At 47.7% G+C, this 25,428-nt stretch overlaps 1 protein-coding gene across 1 annotated transcript in view; it reads left to right on the forward strand.

The window, feature by feature from the left end:
• Nucleotides 1-6,730: 6,730 nt before the first annotated feature.
• LOC140208053 (uncharacterized) overlaps nucleotides 6,731-25,428 on the forward strand; it is a 31,760-nt gene continuing 13,062 nt past the window's right edge. The window contains exons 1-6 of the mRNA XM_072276580.1: nucleotides 6,731-6,765; nucleotides 7,941-8,042; nucleotides 19,549-19,593; nucleotides 23,208-23,303; nucleotides 23,856-23,953; nucleotides 24,910-25,005. Coding sequence (XP_072132681.1) covers nucleotides 6,731-6,765; nucleotides 7,941-8,042; nucleotides 19,549-19,593; nucleotides 23,208-23,303; nucleotides 23,856-23,953; nucleotides 24,910-25,005 — 472 coding nt within the window. The remainder of the gene's footprint in view (nucleotides 6,766-7,940; nucleotides 8,043-19,548; nucleotides 19,594-23,207; nucleotides 23,304-23,855; nucleotides 23,954-24,909; nucleotides 25,006-25,428) is intronic.

Consider the following 25,428-nt stretch of genomic DNA (forward strand, 5'->3'; position numbering starts at 1 on the left):
TAAAAAAAAAATGACCCCTAGGAGTACATAACAGTACCTGATGGTATGAATATTGATTTCTCCTTCCAGTGAACAAAATTCCCTCCTCCTACTTCCTCTACTCTCCACTCTGACCTTTTACTACTTCTCACCTAACTATTACTTACCCCTGGGTCACATCCTCCTCTCCTTTCTCCTGTTGTCCACTCTGGTCTCCTATCAGATTCTTTCTTCTCCAGCCCTTGACCTTTCCCACCCCCCTGGCTTCACCTATCACCTTCCATCCAACCTATGTCCCCTCCCCCCACCCTTTTAATTCAGGCATCTTCCCCCTTCCCTCTCAGTCCTGAAGAAGTGTCCTGGCCTGAATCATTTACCCTTTTCCATAGATGTTGCCTGACCTGCTGAGTTCCTCCAGCATTTTGTGTGTGTTGCTGTGGATTTCCAGCATCTGCAGATTTTCTTGTGTTTGTTACAGTGATAAACAAGTGCATTGGTAATAAATTTAATCTGAACGTTAAACTATGATGCATCTTCTATTCAAAAGGTTCTTATGATGGGGAGGATGGAGGTGGCTGACTTTACAACCCTCAGCAGCCTTTTTCAATCTTGTGCTTTGGCATCTCCACATCAGACAGTGATTCAACCAGTTACGATGCTCTCCACAGTACGCCTATATACATCTGATGTGTCTTCAGTTATAATGTATTATTGTAAACTGATTATTGTTAGATCATTAAAACACTAATTATTAGAATATTATAATTACTGTGGCAAGGAGAAGTAGAGACAGACTCTGTTTGCCCTTCTTACTGCCTGAGTAAAGCAGGCAGGATAATCAAAGACCCCACCCTGGGCATACTCTCATCTCCCCCTCCCATCGGGCAGTAGATACAAAAGTCTGAGAGCACGTCCCACCAGGCTCAAGGACAGCTTCTACCCCCACTGTCATCAGACTCTTGAACAGACATCTTGTACGATAAGAGGATCTGTCCTGGGACCAGTATGTAAGTGTCATTACAAAGAAGGCATGGCAGCTCCTCTGCTTTCTGAGAGGTTTGCACAGATTCAGTCTGTCACCTAAAACTTTGACCAACTTGTATAGATACACAGTGGAGAGTATTTCTGACTGGTTGTATCACGGCCTGGTATGGAAACACCAGTGCCCAAGATCAGAACAGTAGTGGTAACAGCCCAGTCCATCACAGGAAAAGCCCTCCCCACCATTAAACACATCTCCAAGCAGCATCCATCATCAAGGACCCCACCATCCAGTCCATGCTCTCTTCTCACTGCTGCATCGGGAAGGAGGTACAAGGGCCTTGGGTCCCACACTACCCTTCAAACCACCAGGCTGGTAATGCCAAAATTTATCTCAGTGTTTCTTAAGTGCCCCTAATATATCTGAATCTAACACCACCCCTGGCAGGGCATTCAATGCGCCCACCATTCTCTGTCTAAATAAAGAAAGAAAGAAAGAAAAGATCTTGCTTTTGAAAATTTTGGCCCTTGGTATTAGCCACATCCGTCCTGGGAAGGAAAAAAAAAACAATAGCTGCTGTCTATCTGATCCATTTCTCTCCATCTTTTACACCTTTATCAAGTCACCTCTCATTTTCCTTCGCTCCAGTGATAAAAGCCTCAGCACACTCTTTAAAGCTTCCACATCCTTCCTATAATGTGGTGATGAGAACCACCCAACCCAGTCTGTCTACCACACATGGGCAGCGCAGAAACATTGTAAAGGCTGTGATGGGGAAGAGTGAAGGAGAATGGAGCAGTAGGAAGGAAGACCATGGGGAGAGGAAGGAGAGTGGAGAGGAGGCATCAGGGGAAGGGAAAGTACAGGCAGACCAGAGGTGGGGGAGGGGATAAAGGTCTAGGGTCTGGGATGAAGTGAGGTGAGGGGGGGAGGGGTTCTGCGAGGAAGCCATGGAAAATGGGGGTGGGGGAGTTTCTGGAAGTTTCCCTCTAAACCACACACTGTTGTGACTTGGAAATACATTGCTGTACTTTCAGTGTCACTGGGTCAAATTCCTGGATCTCCCAAATATTCTGGGTGTCCCCACACATCAACGACTGCAGCAGTTCAAGAAGTCAGCTCACCACCACCACCAGCTTCTTAAGAGCACTCTAGTGGGGCAGTTAAACACTGGTTCAGCCTCTGAAACTCACGTCCCTTCAATGAATAAAAATAATTATTGTTGCCCAGGGGTTGCTGAGGGTGGAAGTGCAGATGGGGGTTGTGGTTAGCAGAGAAAGAGGATGGGGAACGTGAGCTGTACATTAACACTGAACTTGAACTCTTAAACTTCACTAATTTATCTGCCTCCACCACTGACTCAGGCAGTGCATTCCACGCACCAACCACTCTCTGAGTAAAAAACCTTCCTCTAATATCCCCCTTGAACTTCCCACCCCTTACCTTAAAGCCATATCCTCTTGTATTGAGCAGTGGTGCCTTGGGGAAGAGGCGCTGGCTATCCACTCTATCTATTCCTCTTATTATCTTGTACATCTCTATCATGTCTCCTCTCATCCTCCTCCTCTCCAAAGAGTAAAGCCCTAGCTCCCTTAATCTCTGATCATAATGCATACTTTCTAAACCAGGCAGCATCCTGGTAAATCTCCCCTGTACCCTTTCCAGTGCTTCCACATCCTACCTATAGTGAGGTGACCAGAACTGGACACAGTACTCCAAGTGTGGCCTAACCAGGATTTTATAAACCTGCATCATTACATCGCGACTCTTAAACTCTATCCCTCGACTTATGAAAGCTAACACCCCATAAGCTTTCTTAACTACCCTATCCACCTCTGAGGCAACTTTCAGGGATCTGTGGACATGTACCCCGAGATCCCTCTGCTCCTCCACACTACCAAGTATCCTGCCATTTACTTTGTACTCTGCCTTGGAGTTTGTCCTTCCAAAGTGTACCACCTCACACTTCTCCGGGTTGAACTCCATCTGCCACTTCTCAGCCCACTTCTGCATCCTATCAATGTCTCTCTGCAATCTTCGACAATCCTCTGCACTATCTACAACACCACCAACCTTTGTGTCGTCTGCAAACTGCCAACCCACCCTTCTACCCCGACATCCAGGTCGTTAATAAAAATCACGAAAAGTAGGGGTCCCAGAACAGATCCTTGTGGGACACCACTAGTCACAATCCTCCAAGCTGAATGTACTCCCTCCACCACCACCCTCTGCCTTCTGCAGGCAAGCCAATTCTGAATCCACCTGGCCAAACTTCCCTGGATCCCATGCCTTCTAACTTTCTGAATAAGCCTACCGTGTGGAAACTTGTCAAATGCCTTACTAAAATCCATATAGATCACATCCACTGCACTACCCTCATCTGTATGCCTGGTCACCTCCTCAAAGAACTCTATCAGGCTTGTTAGACACGATCCGCCCTTCACAAAGCCATGCTGACTGTCCCTGATCAGACCATGATTCTCTAAATGCCTATAGATCCTATCTCTAAGAATCTTTTCCAACAGCTTTCCCACCACAGACGTAAGGCTCACTGGTCTATAATTACCTGGACTATCCCTACTACCTTTTTTGAACAAGGGAACAACATTCGCCTCCCTCCAATCCTCCAGTACCATTTCCGTGGACAACGAGGACATAAAGATCCTAGCCAGAGGCTCAGCAATCTCTTCTCTCGCCTCGTGGAGCAGCCTGGGGAATATTCCCTCAGGCCCTGGGGACTTATCTGTCCTAATGTATTTTAACAACTCCAACACCTCCTCTCCCTTAATATCAACATGCTCCAGAACATCAACCTCACTCATATTGTCCTCACCATCATCAAGTTCCCTCTCATTGGCGAATACCGAAGAGAAGTATTCATTGAGGACCTCGCTCATTTCCACAGCCTCCAGGCACATCTTCCCACCTTTATCTCTAATCGGTCCTACCTTCACTCCTGTCATCCTTTTTTTCTTCAACTAATTGAAGAATGCCTTGGGGTTTTCCTTTACCCTACTCGCCAAGGCCTTCTCATGCCCCCTTCTTGCTCCTCTCAGCCCCTTCTTAAGCTCCTTTCTTGCTTCCCTATATTCCTCAATAGACCCATCTGATCCTTGCTTCCTAAACCTCATGTATGCTGCCTTCTTCCACCTGACTAGATTTTCCACCTCACTTGTCACCCATGGTTCCTTCACCCTACCATTCTTTATCTTCCGCACCGGGACAAATTAATCCCTTACATCCCGCAAGAGATCTCTAAACATCGATAACATGTCCATAGTACATTTCCCTGCAAAAACATCATCCCAATTCACACCGGCAAGTTCTAGCCTTGCCTCATAATTTGCCTTTCCCCAATTAAAAATTTTCCTGTCCTCTTTGACTGTATCCTTTTCCATGATAATTATAAAGGCCAGGGAGCGGTGGTCACTGTCCCCCAGATGCTCACCCACTGAGAGATCTGTGACCTGACCAGGTTCATTACCTAATACTACATCTAGTATGGCATTCCCCCTGGTCGGCCTGAGAGGGGACTGGAGTGGATGAGGGATGTTGAGAGGGGCTGGAGTGGATGAGGGAAGTTGTGAGGGGACCGGAGTGGAAGAGGGATGCTGAGAGGGGACTGGAGTGGAGGAGGGATGTTGAGTGGGGCTGGAATGGAGGAGGGATGTTGCGAGGGTACTGGAGTGGACGAGGGATGCTGATAGGGGATTGGAGTGGAGGAGGGATGTTGAGGGGATTGGATTTAAGGAGGGATGCTGAGAGGGGATTGGAGTTGAGGAATGCTGAGAGGGTACTGGAGTGGAGGAGGGATTTTGAGAGGGGACTGGAGTGGAGGAGGGATGTTGTGGGGATTGGAGTGGATGAGGGATGCTGAGAGGGGATTGGAGTGGAGGAGGGATGTTGAGAGGGGACTGGAGTGGTGGAGGGATGTTGAGAGGGGACTGGAGTGGAGGAGGGATGCTGAGAGGGGACTGGAGTGGAGGAGGGATGTTGAAAGGGGACTGGAGTGGAGGATGGATGTTCAGAGGGGACTAGAGTGGACGAGGGATGTTGAGAGGGGACTGGAGTGGAGGAGGGATGTTGAGAGGGGACTGGAGTGGACGAGGGATGTTGAGAGGGTACTGGGGTGGAGGGATGTTGTGAGGGGACTGGAGTGGAGGAGGGATGTTGAGAGGGGACTGGAGTGGAGGAGGGATGTTGAGAGGGGATTGGAGTTGAGGGATGTTGAAAGGGGACTGGAGTGGAGGAGGGATGTTGAGAGGGGACTGGAGTGGAGGAGGGACGCTGAGAAGGGATTGGAGTGGAGGAGGGACGTTGAAAGGGGGCTGGAGTGGAGGAGGGATGTTGAAAGGGGACTGGATTGGAGGAGGGATGTTGAAAGTTGTCTGGAGTGGAGGAGGGATAATGAGGGAATGGAGTGAAGGAGGGATAATGAGAGGGAACGGAGTGGAGGAGGGATGCTGAGAGGGTCTATAGACGGTTGGGTGTTGTGGAAGTTTCCAGATGTTTCCCTTTAAATTACATAAATACTGAAAGATTTCCCTCTGAGCCACACACTCCCCTGACTTGGAAATACATTGCTGTTCCTTCAGTGTCACTGGGTCAAAACGCTGGAATTCTGGAAAATCATTGTGGGTGTCCCCACACATCAAGGACTGCAGCAGTTCAAGAAGTCAGCTCACCACCACCACCTTCTCAAGGGCACCTCTGGTGGGGCAGTTAATCACTGGCTCAGCCTCTGAAACTCATGTCCCATTGATGAATAAAAATAATTATTAGAGCTGAGGGTGGAAGTGCAGATGGGGGTTCTGGTTGTCGGAGAAAGAGGATGGGGAACATTAACACTGAACGTCGTTCTGTCCCTCAGTCACAGACTCCACACTCGGTGATCCATGTGTAACCCACACAGTCCTGGATCAGCCCTGGAGGAGCACGGATTGTTCCAACACTGAGTGTACCAGTGGACATTGGATGGATGATGTAAATCTTGAAGTGGGATGGTACAGATTTACCAGGTAAAGTGAGGAGATAATCACTGAGAAACTGTACGCAGATGGGAATGTTAACAGGGGAACAAGGGGTGTGTGAATGGGAAATGCAGGGAGACCAGGATCATCGGTGACTACACTGAGATGGGGAGTAAGTACAGGGAGAGGGGAGATCCCACATTCTCGGGGTAGAGACAAGGGAGAGATACAACAGAGAGGGAATTCCCAGGATTGGGGGTTATTGACCAGAGACAGGGTACGGACGGGGCGAGTGTAATTTCCCATGTCTCTCTGAGTGAATAAATTCCCGCAGATCAGGGACTGACTCTCTGATTGTCGTTTCAGTTCCGGAGGATGGAAGATTCCTGAGTCGGTCATTCCACAGTATCGCTGCTCCGGGGAGAGACCAGGCTGGTTAAACGGTACGGTCAGAGTTTACATCAGTGGGGTTTGGTTATTTTGGGGGAGGGTCAAACTGATAAGCCGGATCTCTTCAGAGGACCCCAGCATGGACAGAGAACCCCATCTCCCTGAGAGGTCTCCCCACAGTCACTCAGACTGCTCTACGGTCCTGTATCGTCATGGAGTCCGGTGGAGGAGTGCCAACTTCCTGGAGTTGGGTTACAGAACTGATCTGCCCACTGACCCCATTCTGGATACGACCTGGAGGAGCTTCAACGACCTCAGACTCATTTCAGTGGTGGGGCAATCTCCAGGGAGTTGGGGGAGTCTGCAGACATCATCGTTTACCAATTAGTGGGATAAATTAATGGTTGCCATGGTAACGTTGTGGTTAGCGCGTCGCTGTTACAGGTCGGGGTGTCGGAGTTCAGAGTTCAGTTCCAGCGTCATCTGTAAGGAGTCTCTGTCCGTCCTCCCCATGGAATGAATGGGTTTTCCCCGGGTTCTCCGGTTTCCTCCCACAGTCCGAAGACGTACCGGGTGGGTAAATTGTCCCATGATTAGGTTAGGTTAATCAGGGTTGTTGAGGATTGCTGAGGTGGTGTGACTGAAGGGCCAGAAGCCCATTCTCCACGTTTTAGTGCCAAACAGATAGATAAATAAATAAATAAAACAGATTTAACATTCAGTTCCAATGTGGAGAAAATATTGGGAAACAGAATAATGACAGTGTGGATCGAGCTGCCTGAGCAAGTGGTGGATGCCATTTTGATTTCAATGTGTCAGAGAAGTTTGGTTGGTATATGGATGGGAGAGATGGACGGCTATGGTCCGGGTACAGGTTGATGGGACAAGGCAGTTTAAATGGTTCAGCATGGACTGGATGGGCCGAAGGGCCTGTTTCTGTGCTGTAGCTTTCTGTGACTCTCTGACCAGTAAGTCTCACGTCATTGGTAGGGAAAGCAGTGGAGAGGATTCTTATAGATGGGACTTGTGAGCATTGGGAAGACCGTGGGTGAATGAGGGACAGTCACAAATGACACCCTCACAAATCAAAAAAACCTCTCAACCTCCACTTTACATTTATAAATGACGTGACCTCCACAGCCGTTTGTGGCAATGAATTCCACAGATTCACTCCCTTCTGGTGAAGGAAATTCTCCCTCATCTCTGTTCTAAAGGGAGGTTCTTGTGTTCTGAGGCTGTGTTCTCTGGTCCCAGACTCCCCCACATTTGGAAACATCCTCTCCATGTCCACACTATCCAGGCCTTTCAATATTCGATAGATTTCAGTGAGATCCCTCAGATGTTTGACAAGGTCCCTCATGGGAGGCTCATTCAGAAGATTAAGGTGCTGCTGCAGGGAGGGTGGGGAGGAGAGGGAGAGGGAGCAGCTCAGTGCTGACTGAGGCTGGACCGGACCGTGGGTTGTGAACCACTGATTTACAGTGGGTCCTGATTCACATTCCCCGCTGTACTGTGGGACCGGGTACATTTTACAGTGTTTCTAAATCTCATTCCAGGTTCCCATCCCAACGTGGGAGAGGGGGAGGTGGCCAGGACCGTCTGCTTCACTGTGGGTGAAGACTCCTGTCGTTGGAGCCAGGAGATCAAGGTGAAAAACTGCTCCGGTTACTTTGTGTATTGGCTGAAGCCGGCACCCAGGAATACTGCTGTGTACTGTACAGGTAGGTCACCGTTCCCCAGTGACACAGCAGTGTGGTAGTTGTGGGGAAGTTCTGGGAGATCCTGAGTCACCAACACACACCACGGGCTGAGTTTTCCAGTCGGCTGTCCTGCCCGTGGTCTGTGATCACCTTTCTCGTATCCCCCTTCACACCTGGGTCAGAATGAAACTGCCCAGTCTGACCTGAGACAGAGATCATGGAACACAGAACAGTACAGCACAGCACAGGCCCTTCGGCCCACAGTGTTGTGCAGACCTACTCTGAGATCAATCTAACCCTTCCCTCCCCTATAACCGTCCATGTTTTTGTCATCCATGTGCCTATGAGTTTGTTAAATGCCCCGAATATATCTGTCTGTACCACCACCCCTTGCAGGGTGTTCCACACACCCACCACTCTCTGTGTGAAGAGCTTAATCTCTGACATCCATCCTGTACTTTCCTCCAGTCACCTAAAATTACACCTGCTGGTATTAGCCACTTCCTCCCTGGGGAAAAAGTCTCTGGCTGACTACTCGTTCTATGCCTCTTACCATCGTGTACACCTCTATCAAGTTATCTCTCATCCTCCTTCACTCCAAAGAGAAAAGCCCGAGCTCACTCAACCTCTCCTCACAAGACATGCTCTCCAATCCAGACATCGTCCTGGTAAATCCATTCTGCACTCTCTCTAAAGCTTCCACATCCTTCCTACAGTGAGGTGACCTGAGAGAAACCCCCCCACCCCCGGGCTGCCCTGTCACACATGGGGACCACGTGAACATCATCAGGGGGAAGAGGGGCAGGGACATTGAGGAGAAAGGAGGGTTAGGAGGGGAAGGACTGGGGTGGAGGGAAGTGAGAAAATGGAGAGGAGGGAGAGCGGTGGGGAGAGAAAGAGGAGGGAGGAGGAGGGAGGAGGAATAAGGGCAATGGAGGGAGATTGTTTGTGGGGATGGGAGAGAGGTCTGGGGTATAATATGGAGGGAGGAGGGGTGCTGAGAGGGAGCCACAAACAGATGGGGGGGGAGGTGGGTGGAGACATGATGGATGCTGAACGGTCCACAGCTCAGGAATTGGTGGTGGGGGTCATGGAAGGGAATGCTGATTCCCGTGGTCAGTCCCAGAATTTCATCCCAACTGTGAATGATGGGAGTCTCCTGTAGTAATAAAGAATTTGGAGTAGTCTCATTTGTAGGAGAGAGGTATGATGTTTCAGTGATTTTCCCTCTCCCACGTCTCTGTTTCTTTATCCTCGACCTGGGGATTTCTCCAAGGGAACAGGCCAAAGGGTCATCGACTGGAAGGACCACCCAGGAACTGCCCTCTGTCCCATCGGGAGACACATCCTCAGGTAGTAAGTCCTGTGACAGTGGGGGAGGAGGGTCATTCCACAACTCTGTGTCCTACAGGCTCTTGCGAGCTGATCCAGTCATTATCTGTGTTTCTCAGTGGGATGTGAATGATGGAGTCCGTTCTATCCCCACTGACAATCTCAGGAGTACATGAGGTGATTCACTTATCCAGAATGACCTACCTTGGACGGAGGCCGGTCTGGAAGACGTGGAGATGGCTCAGTGACAGAGCAGGGGGGCTGAGACCTGGTGCTCAGGGGTGGAGGAAATGAAAGTGTCCGGTGGGTGAGGTTTGGAGTGACGTTCAGGCAGGATATTTTCACTATTTGTTTAATTGTTACCGTCTCTGTCTGCAAGGAGTTTGTACATTCTCCCTGTGACTGTGTCGGTTTCCTCCCCCATTACAAAGACATCTGAGTTAGTAGGTTAATTGGTCACATGGGTGGTGGGGCTCGTTGGGCCGGTTACTGTGCTGTATCTCTAAATAATTGATGGCCCAGTCCATCACGGATAAAGCCCTCCCCACCATTGAGCATATCGACATGGAGCGTTGTCAGCATTCATCATCAGGAACCTCCACCCCCCAGGACATGCTCTCTTCGTGTTGTTACCATCAGGAAGAAGGTACAGGAGCCTCAGGACCCACAGCACCAGAGCCAGGGGCAGTTATTACTCCTCAGACATCAGGCTCTTGAACCAGAGGGGATAATGTCACTCAACACTCACCCCGTTACTGAACTGTTCCCACAACCTATGGACTCACTTTCAAGGACTTTTCACCTCATGTTCTCGATACTTATTGTTTATTCATATATTACTATAATTTTTTTGAATTTGCACAGATTGTTGTCTTTTGCACAATGTCTGTAATTGGACAGCATGGACTTGTTGGGCCGAAAGGACCCGTTACCCTGCTGTACCTTTCAATAAATGAGTAAATATTTTTAACTAATTTAAAGCAAATTTAAGTTTTGCACTGCACTGTTGCTCAAAATGACAAATTTCCAGTGATGTTAAATGGTGATAATTATTCTGATTCTGAGGGTATATAAAAATGTGAAGAAGATTACGAGGGGTACAGATAGGGTCGGCTCAGAGTCAAAGTAAGATTTATTATCAAAGTACTTATTTGTCACCATGTACTATCCTGAGATTCATTTTATTGCAGTCATTTACAGGAAAATAAAGAAATACAACAGCATTTATGAAAAACTGTACAAAAACAAAGACTGACAAACAAGCAACGTGAAAAAGGCGGCAAATTTTGGAAATAAAATATTAAATAATACTGAGATGATGAGTTGTAGATTCCTTGAAAGTGAGTCTGTCGGTTGTGGAATCAGTTCAGAGTTGATGTGAGTGAAGTTATCCACGCCGGTCAGGAGTCTGATGGTTATGGGGTAATAAATGTTCCTGAAGCTGTTGGTGTGGGACCTCCTGCTGGAAATATTACTACTGATCAGGGGTGAATATAACTAGGGGACATAGATTTATGGTCAGTGGTAAGAGATTCAGGTTCAGAATCGGGATTATTATCACTAACGTATCTTGTGAAATTTGTTGTTTTTTGGCAGCAGTACAGTGCAAGACAAAAAATATTCCTGTACGTTCCAAACAAAAATAAACTAAATAAATAGTGCAAAGAGAGGAATAGTGAGGTTGTGTTCATGAATTACAGAGGAACCCAAAAGAATGAATGACAGAAGGACATTAGAATCCCAAAGCCCCTCTCCCCCTCCTACGCACAAATAATCAACAAATCAACCTTCCCCCCTCCAACCCCACCCATTTTGGCAAAAATGTGTCAGCACCCGCCACCCATCAAGCAATAGCAAAGCAGCCAAAGAGAGACCATGATCTGCAGTCAACAAAAACTTGTTTACCGGACAGTTCAACAGCCACAGGCACTCTCTCTCGTTCGCTCTCTCTTTTTCTCACTCTGTCACTCTCACTCTCTCGCGTGCTCTCTCTCGCTCTACTAACAAGGGTCAGAGAGATGTCACCCATTTCACAGTGAAAGGGGAGACTGACAGTCGCTGTGATGATGTTACAATCTGCTGTGTCACTTTTCTTTCTGAGATTCTCCGACTCGAGAATTGACAAAACTCCCCGCCACTGAGACAGAGAGAGAGAGTGTGATCGCTCAACTGCAGAGACCTCCATCCATACATCTCTCACTCTCACTCACTCTCTCTCTCGCTCTAACAAGGGTCAGAGAGATGTCACCCATTTCACAGTGAAAGGAGAGACTGACGGTCGGTGTGATGATGTTAGTCTGCTGCGTCACTTTTTATTCCGAGATTATCCAACTCAAGAATCAGCAGAAAACTCTCCCCACCACTGAGAGAAAGAGAGAGAGTGTGATCGCTCAACCACAGAGACCTCCGTCCATACATCCGCCGCAGCGAAATCCTGATGTTCCTTTTCCCACGACACCTCAGTCGGCAACATCAGCCTGGAATCAGTTATCCACAGGGTTGCACCCCGGAGGCACCATCTTCCCAGCCGTGCGTGGAGAATGTGGGAAAACGGTCGGCCAGGAGCGGGTGATCATCCGCCATAAAAAACAGTTTCAGTGCCGTTGCAGATCAGGACCTCGATAGAACCCCAGCCAGCATGAAAAGGGGAAAAGGAGACAGTAAAGAGAGGAATTTAAACTGTTTCCGCAGATGAGCTTGAAGAAGCTTAGCGCCATCTTAACTCCACCCATTGGTCAGAAAGAGGAAGTGAGGAATGACTGAGGAGTTGCACGGTGACTGATGAGATATAGAAACGATCAGAGTGGGGTTTGAGTAATTCAGTATGTGGACAGAAGGAAATGGGTGAAAACACACAGGAGAAGAGGGATGGAGAGTGAGGTGGGATGCTGGAGTGGGAGCAATGTGGTGAGTGAAGAGAGAGTGATGGCTGTGTGAGGAGAGTTGGACAGAGAGAACACTGAGAGTGACACTCCAACTGGAGGGAAGAAAGGAGAGACTGACAAGAGAGTGATGCAGACAGAGTGAATGCTGAGAGAGGGAGATGTGAGGAGAGGGATTTGAGAGTGAAGGGGCGAGTTATTAAAGAGCAAAGGAGAGGGGAGTGTGTGTATTTCAGAGGACAGATTTGCCCTGGACTTGAGCCTCCTGTTCCTGCGGTTGAATTCCTTCCTGATTGAACATAAAACTTGTTCACTACTTTACCCTTCCTTTGTATATCTTCTTATTGGAGATTCCCAGTCAGACACAACTCGGGAACCCCAGGGATCAACAACCGGAGAACCTGGACCAGGTTTGACCACGACCCCTGCAGGGTCTGTGAACACAAGTACAGATCCCCAGTTGGACACAACTTGGGAAGCCCAGGGAACAGCAACCGGAGAACCAGGTCCGGGTTTGACCACCACCTCAGCAGGTTCTGTGGTCTCAGGTACAGATTCCCAATCGGATACATCTCAGGGTCCCCAGGTAGCAACAATGGGGAAAAACTGGTCCAAGTTTGTTCACCACCCCAGCAGGGTCTTTGAGCTGAGGTATCTGTGAGGGGGGAGGGAGGGGTCAATGAATGGAGTGATCTTTCCCTCCTTCAGTCATCTGGGCTTTGACTAAGAGAATTGACTAGTCACAGAAGTTTTGGGAGGGAGAACTGGTGAACAGGGACTAGATGATTTTGGTTTCTTTTCAAATCAGAGAACTCTTTGTAAAATTGTTGTTCAGTTGGCTACCCATTTTAATTCTATGTCCCACTCCTATTCTGACATAACTGTCCATGACTGACACGATGAGACCACCCTCAGGTTCATTCGAAGAGCAACACCTCATATTTCGTCTTGGTAGCCTCCAATCTTATGGCATGAATATCGATTTCTCTAACCTTTGGTAGTTTCTCCTCTCTCCCACTTCTCTCTTTTTCCATTCCTGTTCTGACTCCCCTTTTAGTCCTTCTCTTCTCCCCACCTGCCCATCTCTTTCATCTGGTCCCCCCATCCATCTTTTTATTTGATTGTCCACTATCCTCTCTCCTTGGATTTCTCTTTCTTCAGCCCTTTGCCTCTTCCACATATCACCTCCCAGCTTCTCACACCATCATGCTCACTCGATAGAGAAGGGACGCACTCAGAACGAAGTTTTGAGGTGTGTCTATTTTAGCGCAAGGAGTGTTGTGAACAAAGCGGATGAGCTTAGATCGTGGATCAGTACTTGGAGATATGATGTTGTGGCCATTACAGAGGCTTGGATGGCTCAGGGACAGGAATGGTTACTTCAAGTGCCGGGTTTTAGATGTTTCAGAAAGGACGGGGAGGGAGGCAAAAGAGGTGGGGACGTGGACCTGTTGATCAGAGATAATAGTGTCATGGCTGCAGAAAAGGTGGACGCCATGGAGGGATTGTCTACCGAGTCTCTGTGGGTGGAGGTTAGGAACAGGAAGGGGTCAATAACTTTACTGGGTGTTTTTTATACGCCGCCCAATAGTAACAGTGGTATCAAGGAGCAGATAGGGAAACAGATCCTGGAAAGGTGTAATAATAACAGAGTTGTCGTGATGGGAGATTTTAATTTCCTAAATATCGATTGGCATGTCCCTAGAGCAAGGGGTTGAGATGGGGTGGAGTTTGTCAGGTGTGTTCAGGAAGGTTTCTTGACACAATATGTAGAAAAACTTACAAGTGTACCTGTACTTGATTTGGTATTGGGAAATGAACCTGGTCAGGTGTCAGATCTCTCAGCGGGAGAGCATTTTAGAGATAGTGATCATAATTCTATCTACTGACAAAGGGTTCTGGCCTGGAACATCGACTGATCTTTTCCACTGATGCTGCCCGACCTGCTGAGTTCCTCCAGCATGTTGTGAGTGTTGCTTTGACCCCAGCATCTGCAGATTATTTTGTGTTTATAATTCTATCTCCTTTACAATAGCTTTGGAGAGAGATAGAAACAGACAAGTTGGAAAAGCATTTAATTGGAGTAAGGGGAATTATGAGGCTATCAGGCAGGAAATTGGAAGCTTAAGCTGGAAACAGATGTTCTCAGGGAAAAGTATGGAAGAAATGTGGCAAATGTTCAGGGGATATTTGGGTGGAGTTCTGCATAGGTACGTTCCAATGAGATGGAAGTTATGGTAGGGTACAGGAACCATGGTGTACAAAGGCTGTAATAAATCTAGTCAAGAAGAAAAGAAAAGCTTACAAAAGTTTCAGAGAGCTAGGTAATGTTAGAGATCTGGAAGATTATAAGGCTAATAGGAAAGAGCTTAAGAAGGAAATTAGGAGAGCCAGAAGTGGCCATGAGAAGGTCTTGGTGAGCAGGATTAAGGAAAACCCCAAGGCATTCTACAAGTGTGTGAAGAGCAAGAGGATAAGACGTAAAAGAATAGGACCCATCAAGTGTGACAGTGGGAAAGTGTGCATGGAACCGGAGGAAATAACAGAGGTACTCAGTGAATACTGTACTTCAGTATTCACTATGGAAAAGGATCTTGGTGATTGTAGTGATGACTTGCAGCAGACTGAAAAGCTTGAGCATGTAGATATTAAGAAAGAGGATGTGCTGGAGCTTTTGGAAAGCATCAAGTTGGATAAGTCGCCAGGACCTAATGAGAGGTACCCCAGGCTACTGTGGGAGGTGAGGGAGGAGATTGCTGAGCCTCTGGCGATGATCTTTGCATCATCAATGGGGACGGGAGAGGTTCCAGAGGATTGGAGAATTGCGGATGTTGTTCCTTTATTCAAGAAAGGGAGTAGAGAAATTATAGACCAGTGAGTCTTACCTCAGTAGTTCGGTAAGTTGATGGAGAAGATCCTCAGAGGCAGGATTTATGAACATTTGGAGAGGTATAATATGATTAGGAGTAGTCAGCATGGTGTTGTCAAGAGCAGGGCGTGCCTTATGAGCCTGATTGAATTTTTTGAGGATGATCTTCGGGCCCTCAGGTGGCACTGCCTAAGAAACCGTCATGCTACTGTGACAATTATAGCCACCGGCACTCGGGAGTACTTCGGAAAACTATTGTTACTCAACACAGTCGGTCGCTGCATCCAGAAATGCAACTTGAAACTGTATTATGCAAGGAGGAAGCCATACATCATGAGTTCTCTGGGCCCGAGCTCATCTCAGATGGACCGAAAGACTGTGGAACCGTGTGCTGTGGTCAGATGAGTCCACATTTCAGCTTGTTTTCGGAAAAAACGGGCGTCGAGTTCTCCATGCCAAAAATGAAAACGACCATCCAGATTGTTATCAGCAAAAGGTGCAAAAGCCGGCATCTGTGATGGTATGGGGGTGCATCAGTGCCCTCGGCATGGGTGAGTTGCATGTATGTGAAGGTACCATTGACTCTGAGGCATATATTAGGATTTTAGAGAGACATATGTTGTCATCAAAGTGACGTCTCTTCCCAGGACGTCCATGCTTATTTCAGCAGGACAATGCCAGACCACATTCTCCATGGGCTACAGCAGCGTAGCTTTGTAGACACAGAGTGCGTGTGCTTGACTGGCCTGCTGCCAGTCCAGATCTATCTCCTATTGAAAAAGTATGGTGCATCATGAAGAGGAGAATCAGACAACGGAGACCACGGACTGTTGAGCAGCTGAAGTCTTATATCAAGCAAGAATGGACAAAATTTCCAATTGCAAATCTACTACGATTAGTATCCTCAGTTCCAAAACGATTAAAAAGTGTTATTAAAAGGAAAGGTGATGTAACACAATGGTAAACATGCCTCTGTCCCAACTTTTGTTGAGTGTGTTGCAGCCATCAAATTCTAAATTTGTGTATGTTTACAAAATACAATTAAGTTGGTCAGTAAAACTACTGAAAATCTTTTCTTTGTACCTTTGTCAGTTAAATAAAGGTTCACGTAAATTAACATATCACAGATTTTTGTTTTTATTGCATTTTGGAAAATATCCCAACTTTTCTGGTTTGTCAATGACCTGGATGAGGAAGTGGAGGGATGGGTTAGTAAGTTTGCTGATGACACAAAGGTTGGGGGTGTTGTCGATAGTGTGGAGGGCTGTCAGAGGTTACAGCAGGACATTGATAGGATGTTAAACTGGGCTAAGAAGTGGCAGATGGAGTTCAACTCAGATAAGTGTGAAGTTGTTCATTTTCGTAGGTCAAATATGATGGCAGAATGTAGTATTAATGGTAAGACTCTTGGCAGTGTGGAGGATCAAAGGGATCATAGGGTCCGAGTCCATAGGACACTCAAAACAGCTGCGCAGGTTGATTCTGTGATCTTTGCACCACGGACCAGTGTATTATTGACAATATTCTTGCGGACCGGCCGACCATGAAAGACTACCATGATCATGAAGCCTTGCGCGGGCACCTGTGTGCACATGCATGTATGTGCCATGCCGATTTTTTTCTACAAATCGGTTTTGACGATACTGTTCGGGGGCGGGGGGGGTGTGGTTGGGTGTCAATCACGACCAGAATATAGGTGATAAGTGGCTAATACACTCAATTTCATTTCTAAAAGGGTTTATCTAACGAATTTAATATTAAACTCACAGCACATATTTTCCTTGCATGAATATAGAGATAAGTCAATTATCGGGGAGGACAGGGGAGCTTGAAGTAAGTGTTGAACGAACATCCAGTAGAAGTGGTAGAGGCAGATTTGATATTATCATTTAAAGAAAAATTCGATAGGTATATGGACAGGAAAGGAATGGAGTGTTATGGCTGAGTGCAGGTTGGTGGCACTAGGTGAGAGTAGCGTTCTGCACGGACTAGAAGGACCGAGATGGTCTGTTTCCATGCTGTAATTGTTAAATGGTTATATGGTTATATATGTCACTTATAAGTCAATAACATCATAACATTTTAAGTAACGTTTGGATATTAAACACACAGCGCATATTTTCCTCGCATGAATATAGTGATAAGTCAATTATAAGTCACTTATAAGTCAATAGCATCATAACATTTTAAGTAACGTTTGGATATTAAACCCACAGCACATATTTTTCCCGTATGAACACATAAAATCATTGCAACACACCAATATCGCTGAATCAGTGGGAGCCTTGGGCTTGTTTCCCTGCAACAAGACAGTGCTGTCGAAGGATGATGGGAGACAGCGATACTCGAAAGGGGTTCCTTATGTCCAGTCTATTTTGCAATTTAGTTTTCGTTGCATTCATTGCAGAGATATGTTGGAAATGGAAGCAACGTTTTCATTGTTTTTGTGGCTATCTCAGGATATTTAGCCTTGACTTTGATCCAGAATGCCGGCAGAGATATTATGTCAAACATACTTTTCAGCCCGCCGTCATTTGCAAGCTCGAGGAGTTGATGGCCTTCCCGCGCTGACATGGATGACGTGCAGGTAATGACCTTGCATATGTAATGACCTCGCATGCGTTCAAGCTCAACGGTGGGCATGCAGGGAATGAGGAAAAGTGCTGCTGACTCATATCGTCAAATCATATCGTTTCCTCACGGCTCGGTAGCACATGCTTTGCAGGCCGGTACCAGTCCGCCTGGTTGGGGACCATTGGCATATGGTGTATTGGCCTTCATCAATCGTGGAATTGAATTTAGGAGCTGAGAGGTAATGTTGCAGCTATGTAGGACCCTGGTCAGACCACACTTGGAGTACTGTGCTCAGTTCTGGTCACCTCACTACAGGAAGGACGTGGAAACCTTAGAAATGGTGCAGAGGAGATTTACCAGGATGTTGCCTGGATTAGAGAGCGTGCCTTATGTGAATAGGTTGAGTGAACTTGGCCTTTTCTCCTTGGAGTGACGGAGGATGAGAGGTGACCTGATAGAGGTGTATCAGATGATGAGAGGCATTGATCGTGTGGATAGTCAGAGACTTTTTCCCAGGGCTGAAATGGTTGCCACAAGAGGACACAGGTTTAAGGTGCTGGGGAGTAGGTACAGAGAAGATGTCAGGGGTAGGTTTTTTTGCTCAGAAAGTGGTGAGTGCGTGGAATGGGCTGCCAGCAACGGTGGTGGAGGCGGATACGATAGGGTCTTTTAAGAGACTTTTGGCTAGCTACATGGAGCTTAGAAAAATAGAGGGCTATAGGTAAGCCTAGTAATTTCTAAGGTGGGGACATGTTCAGCACAACTTTGTAGGCCGAAGGACCTGTATTGTGCTCTAGATTTTCTATGTTTCTCATCCAGACATCTTCTCACTCTTTTGTCTTCACCTGTCACCTACCAGCTTGAACACTTTCCACGTTTATTATTCTGGCTTTTGCCCCCTTCCTTTCCAGTCCTGATGAAGTGTCTTGGCCGAAAACATCAACTGTTTATTCCCCACCAGAGGTTCTGCCTGACCTGCTGAGTTCCTTCAGTATTTTGTGTGTGTTGCTCCAGATTTATAGCATCTGCAGAAATTCTTGTCGTACAAATTATTGTCCCTGTTGTGTTGTTTAAGGTCTGCCCATTTCCCATGTCTGTGTTACCAAGTCTCAGTCTGTCTGTGTTCATTCAGTCTCTGTACTCTGTGAGGTTGAACCTCCCATGGACCAGTTCACCTACTGGATGTACAGTGCATTGTGGGGAGGGGTGTGAATGATGGAGTCAGTGGTTCCTCTCTCCTGTCTGTTGGGTTGGGTTTGGTGAGTCGTGAGGGATGAGGCTCTGTTGGGGGTTGGAGAGAGTGGGGTGGGAGGAATGAACAGAGAGGGGTGGAGTAACACAGGAGGGAGGGGAGGAGTGGTGCAGGTGAGAGGGGAGGATGGTCAGAGAGGAATGACTGTGAGGATTTGCACGGTGACTGATGAGACATAGAAACGACCGGAGTGGGATTGGAGTAAATCAGTACATGGACAGAAGGAAATGGGTGAAAACACACAGGAGAGAGGGATGGAGGGAGAGGTGGGATGCTGGAGCGGGAGGAATGAAGTGAGCGAAGAGAGAGTGATGACTGTGTAAGGAGAGTTGGACAGAGAGATCAGTGAGAGTGACGCTCCAACTGGAGGGAAGGAAGGAGAGACTGACGAGAGAGTGATGCAGACAGAGTGAATGCCGACAGAGGGAGATGTGAGGAGAGAGGTTTGAGAGACAAGTGTAGAGGTATTAAAGAGCAAAGGAGAGGGGAGTGTGTTTATTTCAGAGGACAGGTTTGACCTGGACTTAAGCCTCCTGTTCCTGGCATTGAAATTCTTCCTGATCTAACGTAAAACTTGTTCACTACTTTACTCTTCCTTTGTATATCTTCTTATTGCAGATTCCCAGTCAGACGCAACTCAGGACCCCCAGGGATCAGCGACAGGTGAGCCTGGTCCGGGTTTGACCACTGCCCCAGCAGGGTCTTCAAGTTCACGTATAGATCCCCAGTTGGACACAATTCAGGAAACCCAGGGTCGGTAAATTCAGGTATCCATGGTAGGGGTCATTGAAAGGAATGATCTTTCCCTCCTTCAGTTCTCAATATTCATCTGGGCTTTGACTGAGAGTAGTGACAGCCATTCACAAGGGAGATTTCCCATTCCCACATGTCTGTCCAAGGCCTCCTCCACTGACATGATGAGGCCAAACTCAAACTGGAGGGACAACACCTCATATTGTGTCCGTGTAGTTTCCGAACTGACAGCCATGAACATTGATTTCTCAAACTTCTGGTAATGGTCCTCAATTCTTCATCATTCCCCATCTCCTTTCCCTCTCTCACCTAATCAACTTGCCTGCCCATCACCTCCTTCTGGTGCTCCTACCCCCTTTATTTTCCATGGCCTTCTGTCTTCTATTGGATTCCCCCTTCTGCAGCCCTGTACCTCTTTCACCTATCAACTTCCCAGCTCTTTACTTCACCCCTCCCCCTTCCGGTTTCACCTAACATCTCGTGTTTCTCCTTCCTCTCCCCCGAGCTTCTAAATCTGACTGTTCATCTTTTTTCCTCCAGTCCTGCTGAAGGGTCTCGGCCCAAAATGTCGACTGTTTACTCCTTTCCCATAGATGCTGCCTGGCCTGCTAAGTCCCTCCGGCATTTTGTGTGTGTGGCAGGAACACTGATTTCTCTGCTGACAGTTATTTCTACCCCCTACCACTGCTCTCTATTTCCATTCCCATTCCGACTCCCCTCTTAGCCCTTCTCCTGTCCTCACCTGCCCATCATCTCCCACTGGTCCCCCTCCTCCATTCCTTTATTCTCTGGCCCACTGTCCTCTCTAATTGGATTAGTCCTTCTTCAGCCCTTTACCTCTTCCACATATCACCTCCCAGCTTCTTAAATCATCCCCTCCCTCACCCACCCACCTTCCCACTCACCTGGCTTCACCTATCACCTGCCAGCTGTACTCATCCCCACCTCTTTATTCTGGCTTCTTCCCCCTTCCTCTCCAGTGCTGATGAAGGGTCTCAGCCCAAAACATTCATTGTTTATTCCCCTCCAGAGATGCAGCCTGACCTGCTGAGTTCTTCCAGCATTTTGTGTGTGTTGCTCTGGATTTTCAGAATATTCATCTTTGTGAACTATTTTCTGTGTTGTGTTGTTTAAACTCAGCCAATCTCCCATGTCTCTGTTACTTTGTTCCAGACCTGGAGGTTTCCACGTCGGAGCAGTCTAAAGGAACATCTACTGGAAAACAGACACAGAAACCAACCTCTGTCCCTGCGGGAGACACATCCTCAGGTACCAAGTCTCAGTCTGCCTGTGTTCATTCAGTCTCTGTCACTCTGTGAGGTTGAACCTCCCGTGGACCAGTTCACCTACTGGATGTACAGTGCATTGTGGGGCGAGTGTGAATGATGGAGTCAGTGGTTCCTCTCTCCTGTCTGTTGGGTTGGGTTTGGTGAGTGGTGAGGGATGAGGCTCTGTTGGGGGTTGGAGAGAGTGGGGTGGGAAGAATGAACAGAGAGGGCTGGAGAGATCGAGAGTGATACAGGAGGGAGGTTTCAAATGGCTCTGTTCATTACCACCCCCACCCATTTCAGCAAAAAAGCATCAATGACACCCCCACCCACCAAGCAATATCAAAGCAGCCAAAGAGACACCACGATCTGCAGTCAACAAAAACTGTTGTTTACCCAACAGTTCGACAGCCACAGGCGCTCTCTCTCACTAACAAGGGTCAGAGAGATTTCATCCATTTCACAGTGAAAGGGGAGACTGACAGTCGCAGTGACGATCTTACAGTCTGCTGCGTCACTTTTTATTCTGAGATTCACCGACTCATGGATCGACAGAAAGCGCTCCCCGCCACCGAGAGAGAGAGAGGGAGAGAGGCAGATGTAATTCAGTACATGGACAGAAGGAAATGAGTGAAAACACACAGGAGAGAGGGATAGAGAGAGAGGTGGGATGCTGGAGTGGGAGGAATGAGATGAGTGAAGAGAGAGTGATGACTGTGTAAGGAGAGTTGAGCAGAGAGATCAGTGAGAGTGACGCTCCCACTGGTGGGAAGGACGGAAAAATTGGCAAGAGAGTGATGAGACAGAGTGAATGCCAAGAGGGAGATGTGAGGAGAGGGCTTTGAGAGATGACGGTAGAGATATTAAAGAGCAAAGGAGAGGGGAGTGTGTGTTTCAGAGGATAGATTTGAACTTGGACTTGAGCCTCCTGTTCCTGCCATTGATTTCCTTCCTGATCTAATGTAAAACTTGTTTATACTTTACCCTTCCTTTGTTTATCTCCTTATTGCCGATTCCCAGTCAGACACAAATTGGGAACCCCAGGGATCAGTGATAGGTAAACCTGGTCTGGGTTTGACCACCACCCCAGCAGGATCTTCAAGCTCACGTATAGATAGATCCCCAGTCGAACACAACTCCAGAACCCCAGGGATCGGCGACAGGTGAACCTGGTCCAGGTTTGACCACCACATGAGCTGGGTCGACGAGCTCAGGTACAGATTCCCCATCGGACACAACTTGGGAACCTCTGACCAGCAACTGGAGAATTTGGTCTGGATTTGATCACCACCCCAGTAGGGTCTACAAGCTCAGAAGCAGATGCCCAGTTGGATACCACTTGGGATCTCCTGGGATCAGTGATCGGAGAACCTGGTGTGGGTTTGACCACCACCTCAGCAGGGTCTCCGAGCTTAGGTATTTGTGATGGGGCGAGGGATCAATGAATGGAAAGATCTTTCCTCCTTTCATCCTTGAGAAGTGCCTAGTCATGGAAATTTGGGAGGAAGAGTTAGTGTACAGGGATTGGATGGTTTTGGTTTCTTTTCAAATCAGAGACTTCTTTGTCCAATTGTTTTTCTGGTGGCGTCCCATTTTAATTCTACGTCCTACTCCCATTCTAACATGCCTGTCCATGATTGACATGATGAGACCACCCCCGAGTTCGAAGAGCAACACCTCATATCCAATCTAGGTAGCCTCCAACCTGATGGCAAGAATATCAATTTCTCCAACTTTTGGTAGATTCTCTTCTCTTCCCCCTCTCTTTTTCCATTCCCATTCCAGTTCACCTCTTAACCCTTCTCCTCTCCTCCCCTGCCCATCTCCTCCCTCTGGTTCCCCTCTTCCATCTCTTTAATCCATGGTCCACTGTCCCCTCTCATTGGATTTCTCCTTCTCCAACCATTTACCTCAACCACCTATCACCTCCCAGCTTCTCACATTATCCTGCTCACTCACCCAGATATCCTCTCGCTCACCTGCTTTCACCTTTCACCTGCCAGTTTGTTCTCTCCTCACCATCTTAGCGTGGCTTCTGCCCTTTTCCTTTTCAGTCCTGATGAAGTGACTTGGCCCAAACATTGACTGTTTATTCCTCTGCAGAGATGCTGCCTGACATGCTCAGTTGCTTGAGCATTTTGTGTCTGTTGCTCTAGATTTACAGCATCTGCAGAATTCCTTGTCTGTACAAATTATTGTCCCTGTTGTGTTGTTTAAGCTCTGCCCATTTCCCATGTCTCTGTTACTCTGTTCCAGACCTGGAGGTTTCCACATTGGAACAGTCTACAGGATTGTCTACTGGAGAGCACACCCAGGAACTGTCCTCTGTCCCTGTGGAAGACACATCCTCAGGTACCATGTCTCGGCTTGTCTGTGTTCATTCAGTCTCCGTCACTCTGTGAGGTTGAACCTCCCATGGACCAGTTCACCTACTGGATGTACAGTGCATTGTGGGGAGGGGTGTGAATGATGGAGTCAGTGGTTCCTCTCTCCTGTCTGTTGGGTTGGGTTTGGTGAGTTGTGAGGGATGAGGCTCTGTTGGAGGTTGGAGAGAGGTGGGATGCTGGATTGGGAGGAATGTGGTGACCGAAGAGAGAGTGATGACTATAAGGAGAGTTGAATGAGGAGAACATTGAGAGTGACACTCCAACTGGAGGGAAGGAAGGAGAGACTGACAAGAGAGTGATGCAGACAGAGTGAATGCTGAGAGAGGGAGATGTGAGGAGAGGGATTTGAGAGACAACGGTCGAGGTATTAAAGAGCAAAAGAGAGAGGAGTGTGTGTATTTCAGAGGACAGATTTGACTGGTCTTGAGTCTCCTGATCCTGCCGTTGAATTGCTTCCTGATCTAGCGTAAAACCTGTTTACTACCTTACCCTTCCTTTGTGTATTTTCTTATTACAGATTTCCAGTCAGACACAACTCGGGAACCCCAGCAATCTGTAACGGGAGATCCTGGTCTGGGTTTGACCACCACCACACCAGGGTCTTCAAGCCTACGTGTAGATTCCCGGTCAGACACAACTCCAGAACCCCAGGGATCAGCAGCAGGTGAACCTGGTCTGGGTTTGACCACCACCCCAGCAGGGTCTGCAAGCGCAGGTGTGTGTGGTGGGGGTCATTGATGGGAATCATCTCTCCCTGCTTCAGTCCTCAATATGCATCTGGGCTTTGACTGAGAGTAGTGACTGGTCAGAGACATTCACGAGGGAAAGTTGCTGAACAGGGACTGGATGGTTTCGGTATCTCCTCAGATCTGAGACTTCCTTTTCAAATTGTTTTCCCAGTGGCTACCCATTTCAATTCGGCTTCCCATTCCCATTCCCACATGTCTATCCAAGGCCCCCTCTACTGACACGATGAGGCCAAACTCAGATTGGAGGGCAACACCTCATATTCCATCTGGGTAGCCTCCACCCTGACAGCATGAACACTGATTTCTCTAACTTCTCGTAATTTCTACCCCCTAACACTTCTCTCTAATTCCATTCCCACTCTGGCTCCACTCCTAACCCCTCTGTTCTCCTCAGATGTCTATCCCCTCCCTCTGCTCCCCTCCTCCATTCCTTTATTCTCTGGTCCATTGTCCCCTCTCCAATTGAATTAATCCTCCTTTAGCCCTTTACCTCTTCCACATATCACCTCCCAGTTTCCCAAATCACCCCCTCCCTCACCCGCCCACCTTCCCATTCACCTGCATTCACCTATCACCTGCCAGCTGTACTCCCCCCATCCTCTTTATTCTTGCTTCTTACCCCTTCCTTCTCAGTGCTGATAAAGGGTCTCAGCCCAAAACATTCACTGTTTATTCCCCTCCAGAGATGCAGACTGACCTGCTCAGTTCTTCCAGCATTTTGTGTGTTCTGGATTTTCAGAATATTTCATCTTTGTGAATTATTGTCCCTGTTGTGTTGTTTAATCTCTGCCACTCTCCCATGTCTCTGCTACTTTGTTCCAGACCCGGAGGCTTCCACAATGGATCAGCCCGATGGATCATCTACAGGACAACCCACCCCATCACCATCCTCTGTCTCAGTGGGAGAGACATCCTCAGGTATCAGGTCTCGTGTCCATTGGGGTTTGTCAGTTTCTCACTCTGTGACATTGAACCTCTTATAGACTGATTCACCTGCTGGATGTGTGTCTTGGTGAAATGATGTTGTTTGTTCAGATGATCCTTCTCTCCATCTTGCATCAAATTCCACCAACATCCACTGTCTCTCCAAAGGTGGTGAGCGTTGTTGTGGTGAGCATGGGGTTGGTTGAAATAAGATGACAGATGAGAGATCTGTCGGGGTGGAGATACATTTCTACCAAAGGAGGTGTAGGGTGCTCCTTCCCTCCACTAGCCTGCAGGTCACCCTTGGATTAAGTGTGGCATCTGCTTAGCACCCCTGCCCTCGACAATCAGGGTCACGAGAAGGCATGGGAGCAAGGTACTGGATGGTCGTATGAGCAGCTGATGCAAATCACATAT

This window comes from Mobula birostris, chromosome 13 (genome assembly GCF_030028105.1).
Source record: "Mobula birostris isolate sMobBir1 chromosome 13, sMobBir1.hap1, whole genome shotgun sequence".
Classification (NCBI taxonomy): Eukaryota; Metazoa; Chordata; class Chondrichthyes; order Myliobatiformes; family Myliobatidae; genus Mobula; species Mobula birostris.